This window comes from Ranitomeya variabilis, chromosome 2, assembly GCF_051348905.1.
Source record: "Ranitomeya variabilis isolate aRanVar5 chromosome 2, aRanVar5.hap1, whole genome shotgun sequence".
Lineage (NCBI taxonomy): Eukaryota > Metazoa > Chordata > Amphibia > Anura > Dendrobatidae > Ranitomeya > Ranitomeya variabilis.
The window spans coordinates 1,028,380,201-1,028,401,978 of NC_135233.1; the positions used below are offsets into that span (position 1 = coordinate 1,028,380,201).

The 21,778-nt window shown below is 43.2% G+C and overlaps 1 protein-coding gene across 1 annotated transcript in view; it reads right to left on the minus strand.

The window, feature by feature from the left end:
- LOC143808568 (ribonuclease H1-like) overlaps positions 1-21,778 on the minus strand; it is a 180,323-nt gene that overhangs the window by 22,976 nt on the left and 135,569 nt on the right. Inside the window, exon 6 of the mRNA XM_077291379.1 lies at positions 19,702-19,826. Coding sequence (XP_077147494.1) covers positions 19,702-19,826 — 125 coding nt within the window. The remainder of the gene's footprint in view (positions 1-19,701; positions 19,827-21,778) is intronic.

The following is a 21,778-nucleotide window of genomic DNA, read 5'->3' on the forward strand; positions in this document are numbered from 1 at the left end:
GCATGGCAGAGCTCGGAAGGAAAGGAGAGCCATTTTACTTTTCAATGCAAAATTGACTGGAATTGAGATGGGACGCCATGTTGCGTTTGCAGAGCCCCTGATGTGCCTAAACATTGAAACCCACCACAAGTGACACCATTTTGGAAAGTAGACCCCCTAAGGAACTTATCTAGATGTGTGGTGAGCACTTTGACCCAACAAGTGCTTCACAGAAGTTTATAATGCAGAGCCGTAAAAATAAAAAGTCATATTTTTTCACAAAAATGATCTTTTCGCCCAATTTTTTTTCCCAAGGGTAAGAGAAGAAATTGGACCCCAAAAGTTGTTGTTTAATTTGTCCTGAGTACGCCGATACCCCATATGTGGGGGGGAACCACCGTTTGGGCGCTTGGGAGGGCTCGGAAGGGAAGGAGCGCCATTTGGAATGCAGACTTAGATGGAATGGTCTGCAGGCGTCACATTGCGTTTGCAGAGCCCCTAATGTACCTAAACAGTAGAAAACCCCCACAAGTGACACCATTTTGGAAAGTAGACCCCCTAAGGAACTCATCTAGATGTGTTGTGAGAGCTTTGAACCCCCAAGTGTTTCACTACAGTTTATAACGCAGAGCCGTGCAAATAAAATATACATTTTTTTTTTCCACAAAAATTTTAGCCCCCAGTTTTGTATTTTTCCAAGGGTAAAAGGAGAAATTGGACCCTAAATATTGTTGTCCAATTTGTCCTGAGTATGCTGATCCCTGATATGTGGGGGGGGGGGAACCACCGTTTGAGCGCATGGCAGAGCTCGGAAGGGAAGGAGCATCATTTGGAATGCAGATTTAGATGGATTGGTCTGCAGGCATCACATTGCATTTGCAGAGCCCCTAATGTACCTAAACAGTAGAAACCCCCCACAAGTGACCCAATATTGGAAACTAGACCCCCCAAGGAACTTATCTAGTCGTGTTGTGAGAACTTTGAACCCCCAAGTGTTTCACTACAGTTTATATCGCAGAGCCGTGAAAAATAAAAATTTCCCCCCAAAATTATTTTTTAGCCCGCAGTTTTGTATCTTCCCAAGGATAACAGGACAAATTGGACAACAACTTTTGTGGTCCAATTTCTCCTGAGTACGCTGATACCCCATATGTTGGGGTAAACCCCTGTTTGGGCGCACGGGAGAGCTCGGAAGGGAAGGAGCACGGTTTTACTTTTTCAATGCAGAATTGGCTGGAATTGAGATCGGACGCCATGTCGCGTTTGGAGAGCCCCTGATGTGCCTAAACAGTGGAAACCCCCCAATTATAACTGAAACCCTAATCCAAACACACCCCTAACCCTAATCCCAACGGTAACCCTAACCACACCTCTAACCCAGACACACCCCTAACCCTAATCCCAACCATAAATGTAATCCAAACCCTAACCCTAACTTTAGCCCCAGCCCCAGCCCCAACCCTAACTGTAGCCTTATCCCTAGCCCTAATGGGAGAATGGAAATAAATACATTTTTTAAATTTTTTAATTTTTCCCTAACTAAGCGGGTGATGAAGGGGGGTTTGATTTACTTTTATAGCGGGGTTTTTAGCGAATTTTTATGATTGGCAGCTGTCACACTGAAAGACGCTTTTTATTGCAAAAAATTGTTTTTTGCGTTACCACATTTTGAGAGCTATAATTTTTCCATATTTGAGTCCACAGAGTCATGTGAGGTCTTGTTTTTTTGCGGGACGAGTTGACGTTTTTATTGTTAACAGGTTCGGGCACGGGAGATTTTTTAATCGCTTTTTATTCCGATTTTTGTGAGGCAGAATGACCAAAAACCAGCTATTCATGAATTTCTTTTGGGGGAGGCGTTTGGTAAAATTGATAAAGCAGTTTTATTCTTCGGGTCAGTACGATTACAGCGATACCTCATTTATATCATTGTTTTAGGTTTTGGCGCTCTTATACGATAAAAACTATTTTATAGAAAAAATTATTTTTGCATCGCTTTATTCTGAGGACTATAACTTTTTCATTTTTTCGCTGATGCTGTATGGTGGCTCGTTTTTTGCGGGACAAGATGACGTTTTCAGCAGTACCATGGTTATTTATATCCATCTTTCTGATCGCGTGTTATTCCACTTTTTGTTTGGCGGTATGAGAATAAAGCGTTTGCCTCGGGGTTTTTTTACGGTGTTCACTGAAGGGGTTAACTAGTGATATAGTTTTATAGGTGGGGTCGTTACGGACGCGGCGATACTAAATATGTGTACTTTTATTGTTTAATTTTTCTTTTTATTTAGATAAAGAAATGTATTTATGGGAATAATTTTTTTTTTTTTCTTTTAGGAATTTTTTTTACTTTACTTTGTCCCAGGGAGGGACATCTCAGATCGCTGATCTGACAGTTTGCACAGCACTGTCAGATCGGCGATCTGACTTGCAGTGCTGCAGGCTTACCAAGCGCTTGCTCTGAGCAGGCACTTGGCAAGCCACCTCCCTCCCTGCAGGACCCGGATGCTGCGGCCATTTTGGATCTGGGCCTGCTGCAGGGAGGAGAGGTAAGAGACCCTCGCAGCAACGCGATCACATCGCGTTGCGCCAGGTGTCTCAGGGAAGCAAGCAGGGAGCCCCCTCCCTACGCGATGCTTCCCTGTACCGCTGGCACACCGCGATCATGTTTGATCGCGGTGTGCCGGGGGTTAATGTGCTGGGGGCGGTCTGTGACCGCTCCTGGCACATAGTGTCGGATGTCAGCTGCGATAGGCAGCTGACACCCAGCCGCGCTCCCCCCGTGAGCGCGGCCGATCGCGCTGGACGTACTATTCCATCCTTGGGAATTAGGGCCCACCCCACATGGACGGAATAGTACGTCCAATGGCAGAAATGGGTTAAGAAAGGAAAATCGCTTTTTATTGTCTCCTGTCTTTTCCAATAGTTCATCCAGAACTGTTCCAAACAAGTGAGCTCCTTCACAGGGAATGCTACACAGTTTTGATCTGGCCTGTAAATCTCCTGGCCAACATTTAATCCACAGCGCTCTACGGGCTGTGTTGGATAGGGCCGAAGATCTGGCGGCCAATTTAACAGAATCCGCCGACGCATCTGAAAGAAATGCTGCTGCATCCTGAATTAGAGGTATGGAAGACAATCTAATTTTTGGAAACTTTATTTTTGAGTTGATCCTCTAGGTGACCCAGCCACACCATTAACGACCGGGCTGTGCAAGTGGCTGCAATTGCCGGCCTCAGGGAACCTGCTGATATTTCCCAAGCACCCTTAAGGAAGAAATCGGCTTTTCTATCTAGTGGGTCCTTTAAATTTCCCAAATATTCGAATGGAAGAGGTTTTTTTGCATGCCTTGGCCACTGCTGCATCTAGCTTCGGGGCCTTGTCCCATGAGGATGAAGCTTCCTCCTCAAACGGATACCTCCTTTTGAACGCTGGTGGAAGTGAACCCTTCCTTTCAGGTTTTTTCCATTCCCTTGTAATCAGTGTCTTTATCTTATCCACTACTGAAAAAGACCTTCGGGATTTCCGATCTATACCCTTCAACATTATGTCTTGAATGGAGCATTCTGACTGGGTCTCAATCCCCATTGTGTTGTTGACTGCTTTAACTAAGTGGCTAAACCTATCGAGTGATAGAATCCGGCCAGGCCTGTCTATGTCCCCCGATGAGGAGGATGATGGGAGGGAATCTGAACTCAGTTCACCCGAGTCCGAACCTACAGTTAGGTCCATATATATTTGGACAGAGACAACATTTTTCTCATTTTGGTTATAGACATTACCACAATGAATTTTAAACAAAACAATTCAGATGCAGTTGAAGTTCAGACTTTCAGCTTTCATTTGAGGGTATCCACATTAAAATTGGATGAAGGGTTTAGGAGTTTCAGCTCCTTAGCATGTGCCACCCTGTTTTTAAAGGGTCCAAAAGTAATTGGACAGATTCAATAATTTTAAATAAAATGTTCATTTTTAATACTTGGCTGAAAACCCTTCGTTGGGAATGACTGCCTGAAGTCTTGAACTCATGGACATCACCAGACACTGTGTTTCCTCCTTTTTGATGCTCTGCCAGGCCTTGACTGCGGTGGTTTTCAGTTGCTGTTTGTTTGTGGGCCTTTCTGTCTGAAGTTTAGTCTTTAACAAGTGAAATGCATGCTCAATTGGGTTGAGATCAGGTGACTGACTTGGCCATTCAATAATATTCCACTTCTTTGCTTTAATAAACTCCTGGGTTGCTTTGGCTTTATGTTTTGGGCCATTGTCCATCTGTAGTATGAAACGACGACCAATCAGTTTGGCTGCATTTGGCTGGATCTGTGCGCACAGTATGGCTCTGAATACCTCAGAATTCATTCGGCTGCTTCTGTCCTGTGTCACATCATCAATAAACACTAGTGACCCAGTGCCACTGGCAGCCATGCATGCCCAAGCCATCACACTGCCTCCGCTGTGTTTTACATATGATGTGGTATGCTTTGGATCATGAGCTGTACCACGCCTTCAACATGCTTTTCTCTTTCCATCATTCTGGTAGAGGTTGATCTTGGTTTCATCTGTCCATAGAATGTTCTTCCATAACTGTGCTGGCTTTTGTAGATGTTTTATAGCAAAGTCCAGTCTAGCCTTTTTATTCTTGACACTTATGAGTGGCTTGCACCGTGCAGTGAACCCTCTGTATTTACTTTCATGCAGTCTTCTCTTTATGGTAGATTTGGATATTGATACTCCTACCTCCTGGACAGTGCTGTTCACTTGGTTGGCTGTTGTGAAGGGGTTTCTCTTCACCATGGAGATAATTCTGCGATCATCTACTACTGTTGTCTTCCGTGGGCGCCCAGGTCTTTTTGCATTGATGAGTTCACCAGTGCTTTCTTTCTTTCTCAGGATGTACCAAACTGTACATTTTGCCACTCCTAATATTGTAGCAATTTCTCGGATGGGTTTTTTCTGTTTTCAGAGCTTAAGGATGGCTTGTTTCACCTGCATGGAGAGCGCTTTTGACCGCATGTTTACTTCATAGGAAAACCTTCCAAATGCAAGCACCACACCTCAAATCAACTCCAGGCCTTTTATCTGCTTAATTGAGAATGACATAATGAAGGGATTGCCCACACCTGTCCATGAAATAGCCTTGGAGTCAATTGTCCAATTACTTTTGGTCCGTTTAAAAACAGGGTGGCACAGGTTAAGGAGCTGAAACTCCTAAACTCTTCATCCAATTTTAATATGGATACCCTCAAACGAAAGCTAAAAGTCTGAACTTCAACTGCATCTGAATTGTTTTGTTTAAAATTAATTGTGGTAATGTCTATAACCAAAATGAGAAAAATGTTGTCTCTGTCCAAATATATATGGACCTAACTGTATATCTGAGATAGGGGATGTAACTTCCTTCCTCTTTTTGGCATCCATTTTCGGAGACCTGGATTTTATAGAACCTCTGACTTCTTGTCTAACCAGCTCTTAGCGTAGAGGTAAGGTCAGGGGCCTCTTCCTCAATTAAGTGTTGTATGCAGATCTACATAATCTCCTTGTATGACCATCTGGGAGTGGTTCCCCACACTCGGCACACTCCCTATGTTTGGCCTTGGTAAGACATTTTCTCTCCTAGTAAGGAGAGGGGGAATATAAGGAGGAATAACAATCAGTAAGTGAACTTCCACGTAGATAACTTACCCAGCCCTGCAGCAAGTGGTACCGTAGTTGGGGGGGTCCTTCCTAGCCGGTGATTCTTTACGGCTTGAGGACGATCTTGATTTTTGAGTCTCCTTAGCTCCACCAGCGTGACTACCTCCACTAGAACGCTGCTGGGAGATCACCTGAGACTCTTCTGAATCCTGAAGCTGCTGATGCTTGTCCAGCTGCGTTGCTCCCTCTGACGATTCCATTCGGAGAATGGGTTCGGAGCACTTTGCAGCTTCCTCCAATACTTTAAATACCCCCACGGTACCGCCCCCGGATGGGGGTTAGCAGGAACTCCAGGTGGCCTGCCCGGTACCAATAACTGAAGGGACGTGTTCTCCCCCTTCAGGGCTGCGCCCCCGCCGCCGGCCAGTGAGACCCCCACCCCCCCCTGGCTCCAAGCCCCGCTCAGATGTCGGAGCGCCGCCATCGGCCGGAACGGCGCTTTCTGCGCATGCTCCGCCACGTCGCCCAGTCGCATTATCTGGACACGCCCCTTCCGGTTGCGACTGCGGCTTTGCAAGCCGACACGCGACCGAGGACGCCAGCACCGCCCGGACCGACACGCACGCCCCCAGCAAGCAGCGGACAGATCCCAAAGGCCCCAGCAGACGCGGTCCCCGAGGAGAGCCCCATACTCACCCAGTATGCGCGACGATGGACCACATCAGAAGCCAACCCTTTTAAACCTCAGGCTGCTTCCTCCTGCTATCACCGACACCAGACAGTTCCCCTGCAGTGTGATGCTTCCAGCAACCGGACCAGGCCGAGGTAGGGAACCTCCGCTACCTGCATCGGACTTTTTTCTTCGACCCTCTTCTTAGGGCCTGCCTGAAGAGGTTACCCTGTCAGGGACAGGAAACCAACTGATGCGGGAGAGAGGTACCACCATTTTATGTCTGTAGGTTTCCTGTCCCTGAAGGGCAGATCCCCTCTCTTGTAGTGCTGTCATGGCGACTGAATAAAGTATACTTGAGTATAAGCCAACCCTAGTATGAGCCGAGGCACCTAATAAGCCAGGTATGGATTGTCCCCTCATCCTGGTATGCATGGCAACCTCATCCCTATCCTGGTATGAGTGGTTCCTCATCCCCCTCCTTTTAAGCATGGCCATCTCATGCATATCATGGTATCCATGGCCCCTCATCCCCATCCTGGTATTAACATAGTAACAGTTAGCAAGGCCGAAAAAAGACATTTGTCCATCCAGTCCAGCCTATATTCCATCAGAATAACTCCCCAGATCTACGTCCTTCTAAAGAGCCTAAACTGTAAGATACAATATTGTTACGCTCCAGAAAGACATCCAGCCTTCTCTTGAACCCTTCGACATCACCACCTCAGGGCAGTGAGACTCTAGAATTGTGATTAAACCCCTTGTGATTAAATTGCCAGGCTATGTCAAAGATTCCAGGGAAGTTCTCAAAACCTTTTCGAATAAAATATGGCAGGAGAATTATTCATGGTTGTGCCGTGATGTCATATCACTGTACACATGCATACCACATACCCTGGCAATGGAAGCGCTACGTGACCATTTGGAAAATTTTAGTTCCTATACCCAGGATCTAATAAACTATGTGTTGCAGGTTACTTTTTTTCTATTAAAACATAACATCTTTTCATTCGAAAATACGGTGTATGAGCAGAGGACAGGTGTTCCAATGGGGGCTAAGTACTCACCCTCATTAGCTAATCTCACTATGGCATATTGGGAACGCAAGTATATTTACAATGTGAACAATCCTTTTGCCGGTTCCATGGTCTGGTACGGCAGATACATCGACGACACCCTGATTATTTGGGGTGGCGATGTGTCTGCCGTACCAGATTTTATTGGATACATTAACGGCAGCGAGTGTGGTATTAAGTTCACCTATAAATGGAACAAAAGCACCATTTCGTTTTTAGATCTAGATTTAATGGGGGTGGACAATCAGATTATTGACAGCAAAACGCACACAAAACCCATTAGTGGGAACACCGTGCTGCATGCGAGGAGTAGCCACCCCAAACATACTATAAAATCAATTCCGGTGGGAGAATACACGAGGCATAAAAGAAATTGTAGTAGCGAAAAATTTAAAAAGGAGGAATTTGAGGACCTAAGAGTGCGGCTAAGGGAGAGACAGTAACCCGACTGGACCCTAAATAGGGCACAAAAAATAGTCAATAAAAAACCTAGAGATAGCCTCTTAACCATGGACAGAGAGAATAAAAGAGAAAAAGAGGGTAAAAGCAAGAAACCATACGTTTGTTTCCAATACAGTAGCCACTTTAATGAAATTAAAAATATAGTATTAAAAAGGTTACCTATATTGCAGGAAGACGATTTACTTTCAGATATCCTCAAAGATGGGCTTAATATTGTGGCTAGGAGAGCGCCAACTATTGGCAGCTCGTTATCACCCAGTCTTTTTCCATCAAAGCCGGCTTCAAGCACTTGGCTTCAATGTAAAGGCTTTTACAAATGTGGTGCTACTGCGTGCAGCACGTGCAAATATGCATTGACAAAAAATACATTCCAAGATAAGGATAAAAATAAAAACTTTTCAAATAAAAAAATGTTATCAATTGTCACTCAAAAAACGTAGTGTACAAAATTGATTGTAGGGAGTGCAATTTGTCATACATAGGGTGCACCACGAGAAAGCTGAAAACCAGAATCACAGAGCATTTAAGGGATTTGGGAAGTACCAATATCCAAAATAAAAATACCGGTATATGAGCTGCTGCCAAACATTTTAACATGTGCCATTCAGGTAATACATCTATGATGACAATTCAAGGCATAGAACAAACTAATCTGTCACAGTGGGGGGGAGATATCAAAAGACAGCTCCTAACCAGAGAAGCTTTTTGGATATATAATTTGCGAACCAGGTATCCATTTGGCCTTCATCGCAAAAATGAAATTATGTATCATTATTGTTGAATTTATTCTATTCTATTCTTAGTCTTTTGAAATTTATCTTTATATCAATGATTGCACTATTGATTGTTTTATATGTATATTTATAAGTATTTTTTGTTTTGTCACTTATTTTAATCACACTTGTGTGTAATTTTCGCAGCTGCGGCGAAGTTTAGGTGTTCAGGACCTGTGGTAAAAATCATGTGATTAGTATTGATCACTGGATTGGCCCATGAACACTAGATAACAATCACTGCAAATCCCAGAAAATCATGCATTGACTAAGATCGGGTACGATCGAAACGCGTCGCATGTACTCTGTACTAGGACTTTTGCATTAAGGCAAGGACTGTCTTGTATTATACCAATTTTTAATGGAGAAATAAAGCATTGGAATTTTATGGAGCTGGAACGCCTTCCTTATATCGTAGACTCTAGAATTCCTTGCCTAACAGTAAAGAATCCTCTTCTAAGATGGTGGAAAAACCTTCTCTTCTCCAGAAGAGAATGCCCCCTTGTGACCGTCGCCTTCCTTGGTATAAACAGATCCTCGGATATTTGTATCGTCCCCTTACATACTTACACATGATCAGATCACCCCTCAGCCTTTTTTCTAGACTAAATAATCCTAATTTTGCTGATCTCTCTGGGAACTGTAGTTCCCCCATCCCCTTTATTAAATTTTGTTGCCCTCAATTGTATAGAATCATAGAATGGTAGAGTTGGAAGGGACCTCCTGGGTCATCTGGTCCAACCCCCTGCTCAAAGCAGGATTCACTAAATCATCCCAGACAGATGTCTGTCCAGCCTTTGTTTGAAGACTTCCATTGAAGGAGAACTCGCCACTAGGGTTGAGCGAAACGGGTCGGCAATTTTCAGAAGTCGCCGACTTTTGGCAAAGTCGGGTTTCATGAAACCCGACCAGACCCCTGTGTGGGGTCGGCCATTAAGTCGGCGATCTTCTGAATCTGGAATCGGAATTCCGATACAGATTCCCGATATGTTTAAGATATCGGGAATTGGTATCGGAATTCAGATTTAAGTGTAAAATAAAGAATTAAAATAAAAAATATCGCTATACTTACACTCTGATGCGCCCTGGTACTAAGCGGGAACCTTCCTTCCTTAGAATCAGCCTTCCAGGACCTTGCGGTGACGTCGCGGGGACGTCGCGGCTTGTGATTGGTCGCGCGAGCGGTCACATGGGCGGCCGCGCGACCAATCACAAGCCGTGACGTCACCGAAGGTCCTGGAAGGGCTGATTCTTAGGAAGGAAGGCTGCCGGAAAGAAGCAGGGCATGTCCGAGGGTGAGTATATACCTAATAGGAATATACTCACCCTCGGCTTCTTTCCGGCAGCCTTCCTTCCTAAGAATCAGCCCTTCCAGGATCTTCGGTGACGTCACGGTGACGTCGCGGCTTGTGATTGGTCGCGCGAGCGGTCACATGGGCGGCCGCGCGACCAATCACAAGCCGCGACGTCACCGCAAGGTCCTGGAAGGCTGATTCTAAGGAAGGAAGGTTCCCGCTTAGTACCAGGGCGCATCAGAGTGTAAGTATAGCGATATTTTTTATTTTAATTCTTTATTTTACACTTAAATATGGATCCCAGGGCCTGAAGGAGAGTTTCCGCTCCTTCAGACCCTGGCAACCATTGGAAACCCAATGCACTGCATTGGGTTTCGAGTTTCGGCCGACCCCGACTTTTATAGGATCGGCCGATTTCACTCGACCCGACTTTTGAAAAAGTCGGGTTTCGTGAAACCCGACCCAATCCTACAAAAGTAAAGGTCGCTCAACCCTACTCGCCACCTCTCGTGGCAGCCTGTTCCACTCATTGATCACCCTGTCAAAAAGTTTTTTCTAATATCTAATCTGTGTCTCCTCCCATTCAGTTTCATCCCATTGCTTCTAGTCTTTCATTGTGCAAATGGGAATAAAGATGATCCTTATACAAATATCTCAAGGGCTGTCATATTGTAGATCTATTAATATATATCTTAATAGCTATTAAGTCTCCTCTCAGTCTTTTTTGCAAGCTAAACATTCCCAAATCCTGTAACCGTTCCTCATAGGACACGGTTTGCAGACCAGTCACCATTCTGGTCGCTCTTCTCTGAACTTGCTCCAGTTTGTTGATGTTCTTTTTTAAAATGTGGTGCCCAAAACTGGACACAGTATTCCAGATGAGGTCTGACCAAAGGAGTAGAGTGCAATAATGACTTCACGTGATCTAGACTGTATGCTTCTGTTAATACAATTCTGGGATGTATTTGCCCTTTTTGCTGCTGCATCACACTGCTGATTCATGTTCAGTGTATGATCTTATTATACCCAAGTCTTTTTCACATGTGCTGTTGCTTAGCCCTATTCCTCCCATTCTGTATATGCGTTTTTCATTTTTATTGCCGAAATGTAGCACTTTGCATTTTTCCTTGTTAAAAAATTATTCTGTTAATTGCTGCCCACTGCTCCAGTTTATTTATATCTTTTTGAATCATCTCTCTTCTCTAGTATTATCTATCCCTCCTACCTTTGTGTCCGCAGCAAATTTAATCAGTGTGCCCTCAATTCCTTCATCTAAATCATTGATAAAGATGTTTAATATAGGGCCCAGGACAGAACCCTGTGGTACCCCACTTGAGACATTCTTCCAACTGGATGTGCAATCATTTATGACCACTCTTTGGGTCCAATCACTAAGCCAGTTTTGAATCCACTGAACAGTTGTCTTGCCCATTCTATACTTAGTCATTTTTTCACTAAGGATGGTGTGAGATACTTTGTCAAATGCTTTGCTGAAGTCAAAATATAGTATATCTACAGCATTTCCCCAATCCAACCAGTCAGTTATTCTGTCATAGAAGGAAATTAAGTTTCTGACATGAGTTATTAGTTACAAACCCATGCTGACTCTGGTTAATCACTTCATTCTTATCCAGGTACTTACATACATGTTTAATAATTTGTTCAAAGATCTATCCTGGTACAGACTCATCGGCCTATAGTTCCGAATCCACCTTCTTCCCTTTTTGAAGATAGGAACATTTGCTCTTCTCTAGTCTTCTGGGACTTCTCCTGTTCTCCAAGAATTTTCAAAGATTATGGAGAGTGGTTCAAAAATTTCTTCTGCCATCTCCTTCAGTACTCTGGGATGCAATTCATCTGGACCTGGAGACTTGAATTCATTTATGTTAGCTAAGTGTTTCCTCACTATCGTTCTGTTTATAGATATCCTGGATTATTCTATTCCTTTAATAAGACTGAAGATCAGTTGATGTTACAATTCCTTTGAGAGAAAACAGATGCAAAATAGGAATTTAAATATTCGGCCTTCTCAACATCCTTTACCATTTCATTATTTTAATCCTGTAAAAATCCTATAGCATCTTTGACTTTTCTTTTACTTCTGACATACCCCCCAAATCCTTTTTTTATTGCTTTTGACGTCTCTTGCAAGCTTTCTGACTTGTGCCCTGCAGCTTCTACAGACAGCATTATAATCTTCTTCTATAGATATGCCTCCCTCTTTACATTTGATAAACATTTCTTTATTCTTTTTTAGCATGTGTTTAAGTTCTGTGTTCTTCCATCCTGGTTTCCTTAACTGCTTCCTATTCTTCCCTCTTTTTGGAATGGTTAATGATTGTGCTTTGAGAATCTAATTTTTCAAGATTTCCCATCCTTCCTGGACTTTGTCTTTAACGATATCCAGACATTGGATCCCTCAGATTCTCGGAGTCCCTTAAAATCTGCCTTTCTGAAATCTAATCTTGACATCTGAGTCTTCACATGTCTTCCTCCTCTAGTTATCCAAAATTCTTAAATAGCATGGTTGCTACCTCCTAGGGTCCCAGCCCCTCTTACCTCCTCAACCATTTCCTCCCTGTTTATAAGGATTAGATTCCCTTGTTTTCTCCCCTACCTTTTGGATGATAAAGCTGTCAGCAAGAGTCCCATTATATCCTTCCTGAGCACTGGTGCCCAAAACTGTACACCGTACTCCATGTGTGGTCTATCCAGGGATTAGTGCAGAGGCAGTATAATGTTCTCATGTGTATCGAGACCTCTTTTAATGCACCCCATGATCCGGTTTACCTTGGCAGCCACTGCATGGCACTGGCTGCTCCAGGTAAGTTTATCATTACCTAGGATCCCCAAGTCCTTCTCCATGTCAGATTTACCCAGTGGTTTCCCATTCAGTGTGTAATGGTGATATTGATTCCTTCTTCCCATGTGTATAATTTTACATTTATCATTGTTAAACTGCATCGGCCACCTTTCGGCCAAAGTTTCTAACTTATCCAGATCCATCTGTAGCAGAATACGATCTTCTCTTGTATTGACTGCTTTACATAGTTTTGCATCTGTAAATATCGATATTTTACTGTGTAAACCTTCTACCCGATCGTTAATAAATACGTTGAAGAGAACAGGTCCCAACACTGACCCCTGCGGTACCCCATTGATCACAGCGACCCAGTTAGAGCATATACCATAACCACCCTCTTTCTATCACTAAGCCATTTTCACACATTTTTCCCCCAGACCCAGCATTCTCATTTTGTGTACCAACCTCGTGGCACGGTATCAAACGCTTTGGAGAAATCAATATAAACTGTGCAGGAGGTGTGGGTTAAATCCGCGCTGCCTTAATGATGAAGTTCCAAGGATAATAAATTTAAAAGGTGGTTTATTCAATGCGTTTCAAGGTCAGTGCGACCTCTTCAGGAAATTCCACATACAACATCAAATTTGGATTTGGAGAAATCAAGATATACCACGTCCAATCTCTAGCTTACCTCTTCATGAAAACTGATAACATTGGTTTGACAGGAGCGATTCCTCAAACTCATGCTGATATGGAGATAAAACAGTTATTCTCATTGAGATAATCCAAAGTAACATCCCTCAGAAACCCTTCAAATATTTTAACAATAGAAGTTAGGCTTACTGGCCTGTAATTTCCAGGTTCACTTTTAGAGCCCTTTTTGAATATTGGTACATTTGGTATGCCCCAGTCCTGTGGAACAGACCCCTTCATGGCCATCTCAGCCCTATCCTGGTATACATGGTTCCTCATCCCCATCCTTTTATGCATGGCCATTTCATGCCTATCCTGGTATGCATGGCCCCTCATCCCCATCCTGGCATGCATGGTCATCTCAGCCCCATCCTTTTATGCATGGCTCCTCATCCCAATCCTGGTATGCATGGTACCCTCATCCCTATCCTTGTATGCATGGCCCCCATCAGAAAAGGATACAAAAATTATATTACAATATATATATCACTGCACTCAACGCTTATGGGAGTAGAGAGGCGCAAATATTAATTTCTCTTAAGTAACAGTCATACGTGATCGCCCGGCCACTGCTGGAAGTCGGCAGCTATGGCTGACACAGAGTGCGCCATTACAGAGAAATGAATATTTACTGTCACAGTGAATATTAATTTCTCTTTAGCAGTGGGCACAGGAGTTAGACACAGCAGCTGCTTCCTGCCTTTTGTGACCTGCTGCAGCTCCCTCTCCATCTTCTTTGACAATGACTCAAGTACAAGTCGAGAGGAGCGTTTTCAGCACAAAGAAATGTGCAGAAAAACTCAGCTTATACAGTATAATAGAAACACGTCAGAACTTTCGTATTTTCCAGCTACTCCATAACTTACAAATACTTATGTAAAATACTGACCAAATACTGAACGTGTGCACACTTGCAAACAGAAATAAATTAACCCATTACAAGCACTGTGCATTTCCTGTCCACATCTTGTGCAGAGTCCCAAATCGCAGCCATGTAAATTAATTACATCTCCATTACCCCAATCGCCACCCATGTCCATTCTTTTGCCCAGTGACCTTAACCCCCTTCTGCCATTGGACGTACTATTCCGTCCATGTGGGGTGGGCCCTACTTCCCAAGGATGGATTAGTACGTCCAGCGCGATCAGCCACGCTCATGGGGGGAGCGCGGCCGAGTGTCAGTTGACTATCGCAGCTGACATCCAGCACTATGTGCCAGGAGCGGTCACGGACCACCCCCGGCACACCGCGATCAAACATGATCGCAGTGTTCCGGCGGTACAGGGAAGCATCGCGCAGGGAGGGGGCTCCCTGCGTGCTTCCCTGAGATGATCGGTACAAGGCGATGTGCTCACCTTGTACCGAGCATCTCCTCCCTGCAAGCCCCGGATCCAAAATGACCGCGGGGCTGCATCCGGATCCTGCAGGGAGGTGGCTTCACAGCGCCTGCTCAGAGCAAGCGCCGGGAAGCCTCCAGCAGTGCACGTCAGATCGCTGATCTGACACCGTGCACAGCAAAGTGTCAGATCAGCGATCTGTCACTTTACTGTGATGCAAAATGGTGTCACTTGTGGGAGGTTTCAATGTTTAGGCACATTAGGGGCTCTCCAAACGCAACATGGCGTCCCATCTCAATTCCAGTCAATTTTGCATTGAAAAGTAAAATGGCGCTCCTTCGCTTCCGAGCTCTGCCATGCGCCCAAACATTGTTTTACCCCCACATATGGGGTATCTGCGTACTCAGGACAAATTGTACAACAACTTGTGTCCATTTTCTCCTGTTACCCTTGGTAAAAAAACAAATTGGAGCTGAAGTAAATTTTTTGTGTAAAAAAAGTTAAATGTTCATTTTTATTTAAACATTCCAAAAATTCCTGTGAAACACCTGAAGGGTTAATAAACTTCTTGAATGTGGTTTTGTGCACCTTGAGGGGGTGCAGGTTTTAGAATGGTGTCACACTTGGGTATTTACTTTCATATAGACCCCTCAAAATGACTTCAAATGAAATGTGGACCCCCCCCCAAAAAAAAAATGGTGTTGTAAAAATGAGAAATTGCTTGTCAACTTTTAACCCTTATAACTCCCTAACAAAAAAAAATTTTGGTTCCAAAATTGTGCTGATGTATAGTAGACATGTGGGAAATGTTACTTAAGTATTGTGTGACATCTGTGATTTAATTGTATAAAAATTCAAAGTTGGAAAATTGCGAAATTTTCCAAATTTGCCAAATTTCCGTTTTTTCACAAATAAATGCATCAAAGAATATCAAAGAAATTTTACCACTATCATGAAGTACAATATGTCGCGAGAAAATAATGTCAGAATCACCGGGATCCGTTGAAGCGTTCCAGAGTTATAACCTCATAAAAGGACAGTGGTCAGAATTGTAAAAATTGGCCCGGTCATTAACATGGAAACCACCCTTGGGGGTAAAGGGGTTAATCACCACCTCTGCACCCACCTACCTCTGCAAAAACACGGATTCTCAGCTATTCTGCATAGTGTGTAACTAGTTTATTGACAAGCTGACCAGCTGTGTAAAATGGATTTCTATTTTACAGCGCCATTTTTTTTGTAGCATTTATTTTTGTCTTCTTACATACAGTAGCATGTAAAAGTTTGGGCACCCCTGGTCAAAATTACTGTCATTGTGAACAGTTAAGCAAGTTGAAGATTAAATGATCTCTAAAAAGACCTAAAGTTAAAGATGACATTTCTTTTGTACTTTAGGCCAAAATGAATAATATATAAATATGATGGACCCATGCATAGGTTTGTGCACCCTTGGAGATGTGTGCTCAGATAACCTTGACCAAGGTTTCAGACCTTAATTAGATTGCTAGGGTTATGACATGTTCGCCAGCCTCTAACCTTGTGCAAAAAACAGCAGCCATGGGTTCTTCTAAGCAGCTGCCTTGCACTCTGAAAATGATGGAGGTCCACAAAGCAGGAGAATGTTATAAGATAGCACAGAGTTTTCAAGTTGCCCTTTCCTCAGTTTAAAGTGTAATTAAGAAATGGTAGTTAACCTTAACAGTTGAGGTTAAGAAAAGGTCTGGAAGACCAAGGAAAATTTCAGCATGAGCGGCTTGTAACATTGCTAGAGAGGCAAATCAGAACTCCCACTTGACTGCAAAAGACCTTAAGAAAAATTTAGCAGACTCGAGTTGTGGTACATTATTACGGTTCAGAGACCCCTGCACAAATATGGCCTTCATGCTTCATGGAAGAGTCATCAGAAGAAAAATTTTGCATATTTATGCTGAATTTTATGGTGAGGATGCAGAAAACATCTAAATAAGCCTGATGCATTTTGGAAACAAGTCCTTTGGACCAATGAGGTTAAAATAGATCTCTTTGGCCACAATGATCTAAGGCAGTGTTTCTCAACTCCAGTCATCAAGACCCCACAACAGGTCATGTTTTCAGGATTTCCTTAGTATTGCATAGGCGATAGAATTGCACAGGTGATAATTTCATCACCTGCTCAAGCATTAATTCAAAGGAAATCCTGAAAACGACCTGTTGTGGGGTCTTGAGGACTGGAGTTGAGAAACACTTCTCTATGGTATGGGAGGGGAAAAAAGGGCACAGAATTTCAGGAAAAGAACATCTCACCAACCATTAAGCAATGGGGGTAGATCAATTATCTGTGCAATGTTCCCCGTGCCATTGGCTGCAACACAACCCCAAAGCATAGAGGGAAGAATGGATTCAATGAAAAACAAATTCATCATGCAAACATGACACCATCTGTTAAAAAGCTGAAGCTGAAAAGAGGATGGCTTCTACAAATCGATAATGATCCTGAACACATTTCAAAATCCACAATAGACTACCTCAAAAGGTCCAAGCTGAAGGTTTTATAATGGCCCTCACAGTCCCCTGATCTGAGAGTCATTGAAAATCTGTGGTTAGACCTCAAAACAGCGATGCATGCAAGACGACCCTGGGATCTCACAGAACTGGAATAAATTTCCAAGGAAGAATGGATGAATATTCTTTAAATAAGAATTGAAAAAATTAGCTGGCTACAAAAAGTTTACAAGCTGTGATTCTTGTAAAAGGGGGTGCTACTAGGTACTGACAATAGAGGGTAGGGTGCTCAAACATTTGTATTGGTCAATTTTCCTTTTTGTAATTTTTAAAATGTATAAGAATTTTTTTAGAGAACACTTCATCTTTAACAATAACAGTAATTTTGCGCATGTGCTTCCCCGGCAGCCATTTTCCCGGAGTTCAACGCATAGGAAACCATGCAAGTGCAGAGGCTCTGGGCTTTCGCAGATGTCGGCAGAGCCCCCGCAGCACCAAACACCTGCAGCGGCGCGTCGCACGTCCCAACACCCCTCATCCCGGCCTGCAGCAACGCTCCCACTCTTGCCTCCCCCAGCAGCGACCCTACTCCAACACGGCCGGTAAGGTATTCTGATTTATAAGATGCACCCCCATTTCCCCCCCCCCAAAAAAATTGAGTCTTATAATCCGAAAAACACAGTATAATAGATTGAAATACTGTAACCAATGCAGTATGTGCTGTAAATGTTTTCCTAAGAATTTGGGAAAGTTATTAAATGCCTATAAATGTCTATTCTGTTCCAAGCTGATTTTCCCCACACTGAAGACTTCATTTTAGATCAGGCCGGCAGGGAGCGCAGCTTCAGTGACGTCACCGCTAGCTCCCTGCATATCATTCATTCACCAGTAGTTTACAGTCGGGAGAGGTCGCATTAGCAGCGCTCCTGGTTGTAAACTGTAAATTCCCCTAGATATGGACTACTACGTGGGACTGACTGTACGCTGGACAGGTATGGGTATATTGTTGGTTTATTATTTTTACATCAAGGGCTTCGCTTGGAACGGCAGACTAAAAATACACATTTTTTCCATCTTTATATTTCATTAAAATACTTTTACTGTGTGGTGTATGATTAACCCTTTACTACCTATAGGATTAGTAATGGAGAGGCATCTTACTGACAGCTCCATTACTAAGCCGGCTTAATGTCACCTTACAATAGGAAGGTGAAATTAACCTCTCATTAACCCACCTACCACTGCTACAGGGCAAGTGGGATAACCGGGCAAAGCTCCAGCATTGGGGCATCAAATAGATGTGACTTTTCTGGGAAGCTGCGGGCTGCTGGTTTTAGGCTGGGGGGCCCATATCCATGGCTTCTTACCAGCCTGAGAATAGCAGCCTGGACCTGTGAGTATTGCCGGGTTGGTTGTAAAATATAGGGGTGACCCCCAAGTCATTTTTTTCCTTTCATTCATTGTCCTCTGCTCGCCGGCAGAGCAGGGGACAATGGATAAAAGCCATGTTCAGCATCACACGCAGGGGAACAGCGGGCTTACAGTAGTGCTACTTCCCCCGCGGCCATCCATGCGCACGGAGGACAGTGTACACTGTTCTCGGTGTGCAGGACGTTTAGCAGGCTGTGTGTCCAAGTAAAAACGGACATGTCTGCGTGTTTTGCACATGGACCGTCAAAACACGCTGACATCTACATGTGTCAGTGTCTCCGGTATGTGAGAAAACTGTCACTACACGTACCGGATGCACCGACGTGTGAAACCGGCCTAAGGCATGGTCTGTTTTAACACAAACTGCAGCAGGGGACAGGAGTTTATTGGAAAACCCCCTTACACTAACTTTGACAGCTGTTTTTTAATATAGTATAAATTCTGAGTGTTTTCCAGTTTATGGGAACCTCCCGACTTTCACGCCATATGACATTGTGGTAGATAAGGACCTGGAACATGTACAATTTTGGACTGATGATTCTTTTAATCTTGGTGAGATGAGCCACCACCAGGTGTCTGCGCTCTCAAGAGTGCTCCTGAGTATGGATGAGTCAGAGGACATCTGCCAGGCCAAACGATCAACCAAACCATTGTTGGATTGACCGCTATCTACTGTGAATAAAGGGTTTTATTCCCCATCCATAGGATACAGAATAACTTACTGATCTCCAGGGCTATGACTAATAGACCCCCCAGAAATTCTCAGAATGAGTGTCAGGAACCAAAAGCACAGGCAGTGTTGACTGGAGGTCCAGGAGTGCATGCTCGATCTCCACTCCATTAATAATTGAAGGGATTGAGTTTACCCCCCAAGTCTGCTTCATCCATTCAAGATCAGGGTCCAGGAAACCACTCTAGGGATCAGGGGGTGTTCCATCGGTCGGACTCCCAGAAAACACAAAATTATCCCCAATCCTATCAGATTAGCAATTCAGACAAGATCCAAAATCCTCTACATGCTTCTCTGTAATAACGACTTAGGAAAAAGAGGGATGACACGACTGACTTACCCAATTAACATCAATGCCGTCACACAAACGATCAAGCGCCTGAAATTCTCTCTTATTGGCCACATCTCCACCAGTGTAAGTTTTCCAGCCGTTTTCTTTCCATCTTGGCATCCATTCTGTCATACCTGAATCATAAGTACAGATTGCATAGTTAAAAAGGAACTTGTCTCTTTTGCTGACACTGCAAAATTTTTTATTATATTTAACCCCTTAATGACCACCAATAAGTCTTTTTACTGACCTACGATATAAGAGAATATCCTCCCCATACAGATGACAATCCAGCAGCTGTCGGCTGCACTCTATAACTGACAACTTAATGTATCAGCCACGATCAGTGTTGGCACTGTCCAAAACTGTTTCACCTTAGATGCTTGCAGTCAATAGTGACTACATCATATAAATGGTTAACAGAGTGTGGGGTCTTTATCCCATTGGCACCCTGAGATCATTATTGTGTGGTCCTGATGTTTGCCATGGCAATACATGGGCCAAATAACGGCCTTTGAGTGTCGGCTATAGCGGCCTGTTCAGAAGTTAGCGACATTTAGGTGGCAAAAACACTTTTTCATTCCAGTCGTGTCACTTTGTTAACTTTTCAGTTACTGTTCAGGAATGAATGCAAACTACCTGACCTGAAAGGTTTTCAATATGTCGGGGGGTTATTTTTAAATGGTTCACTTTTGAAGGTTTTCCAATATATGACCCCCAAAAGTCACTTCAAACCTGAATAGGTCCTTCAAAAATATAAATTTTGTAAATTTTCTTAAATGAAAAAGTACTGCTAGAATTAACCTAATTAACTTATTATTAACAAAATAATATTTATAAATGGTGCTGATGTAAAGCAGACATGTGGGAACGGTTGATAATTAATGTTTGTGTGGTATGACTATCTGGATTAACCCCTTTACCCCCCAAGGGTGGTTTCCATGGTAATGACCGGGCTAATTTTTACAATTCTGACCATTGTCCCTTTATGAGGTTATAACTCTGGAACACTTCCATGGATCCCGGTGATTCTGACACTTCTCGTGACATTGTACTTCATGACAGTGGTACAATTTCCTTGACATTACTTGAGTTTATTTGTGAAACAAATTGAAATTAGGCGAAAATTTCGCAATTTTCCAACTTTGAATTTTAATGCCCTTAAATCACATGATTTAAGTCACAAAAAATACTTAACTAACATTGCCCACATGTCTACTCTACATCAGCACAATTTTGGAACCAAAATTTTTTTTGTTAGGGAGTTATAAGGGTTAAAAGTTGACCAGCAATTTCTCATTTTTACATTATTTTTTATTTTTTTTTTTTTAAGGGACCACATCACATTTGAAGTCACTTTTGAGGGGTCTATACGATAAAAAATACCCAAGTGTGACACCATTCTAAAAACTGCACCCCTCAAGGTGCTCAAAACCACATTCAAGAAGTTTATTAACCCTTCAGGTGTTTCACAGGAATTTTTGGAATGTTTAAATAAAAATGAACATTTAACTTTTTTTCACACAAAATTAATTTCAGCTCCAATTTGTTTTATTTTACCAAGGGTAACAGGAGAAAATGGATCCAAAAAGTTGTTGTACAATTTGTCCTGAGTACGCTGATACCCCATATGTGGGGGTAAACCACTGTTTGGGCGCATAGCAGAGCTCGGAAGGAAAGGAGCGCCATTTTACTTTTCAATGCAAAATTGACTGGAATTGAGATGGGACGCCATGTGTTGTGAATTCTGCTCTTGGGCTCCCTCCGGTGGTTAGTGGTAGTGCAGTTGTCTTGGGGTTGTAATCCAGGGCAGGTGTTTCTGCTGATTGCAGCTCTACTAGGTATTTAGGTGTGCAGGATCCATGAGTCCTGGCCAGTTGTCCATTGTTCTTGGAGGGATTGCATCTCTCTCTGGTTCCTCATGCCCTGCTGCCAATTCAGCTAAGATAAGTGTCTGGTTTTTTGTCTCTGCACACATGCAGTGTGCTTTGCAATTCAGTGCAATTCATTGTGTTTTTGTCCAGCTTAGACTTTGTTTGGATTTTTCAGTCATGCTGGATTCTCAGGAGATGCAGATATACTTTCT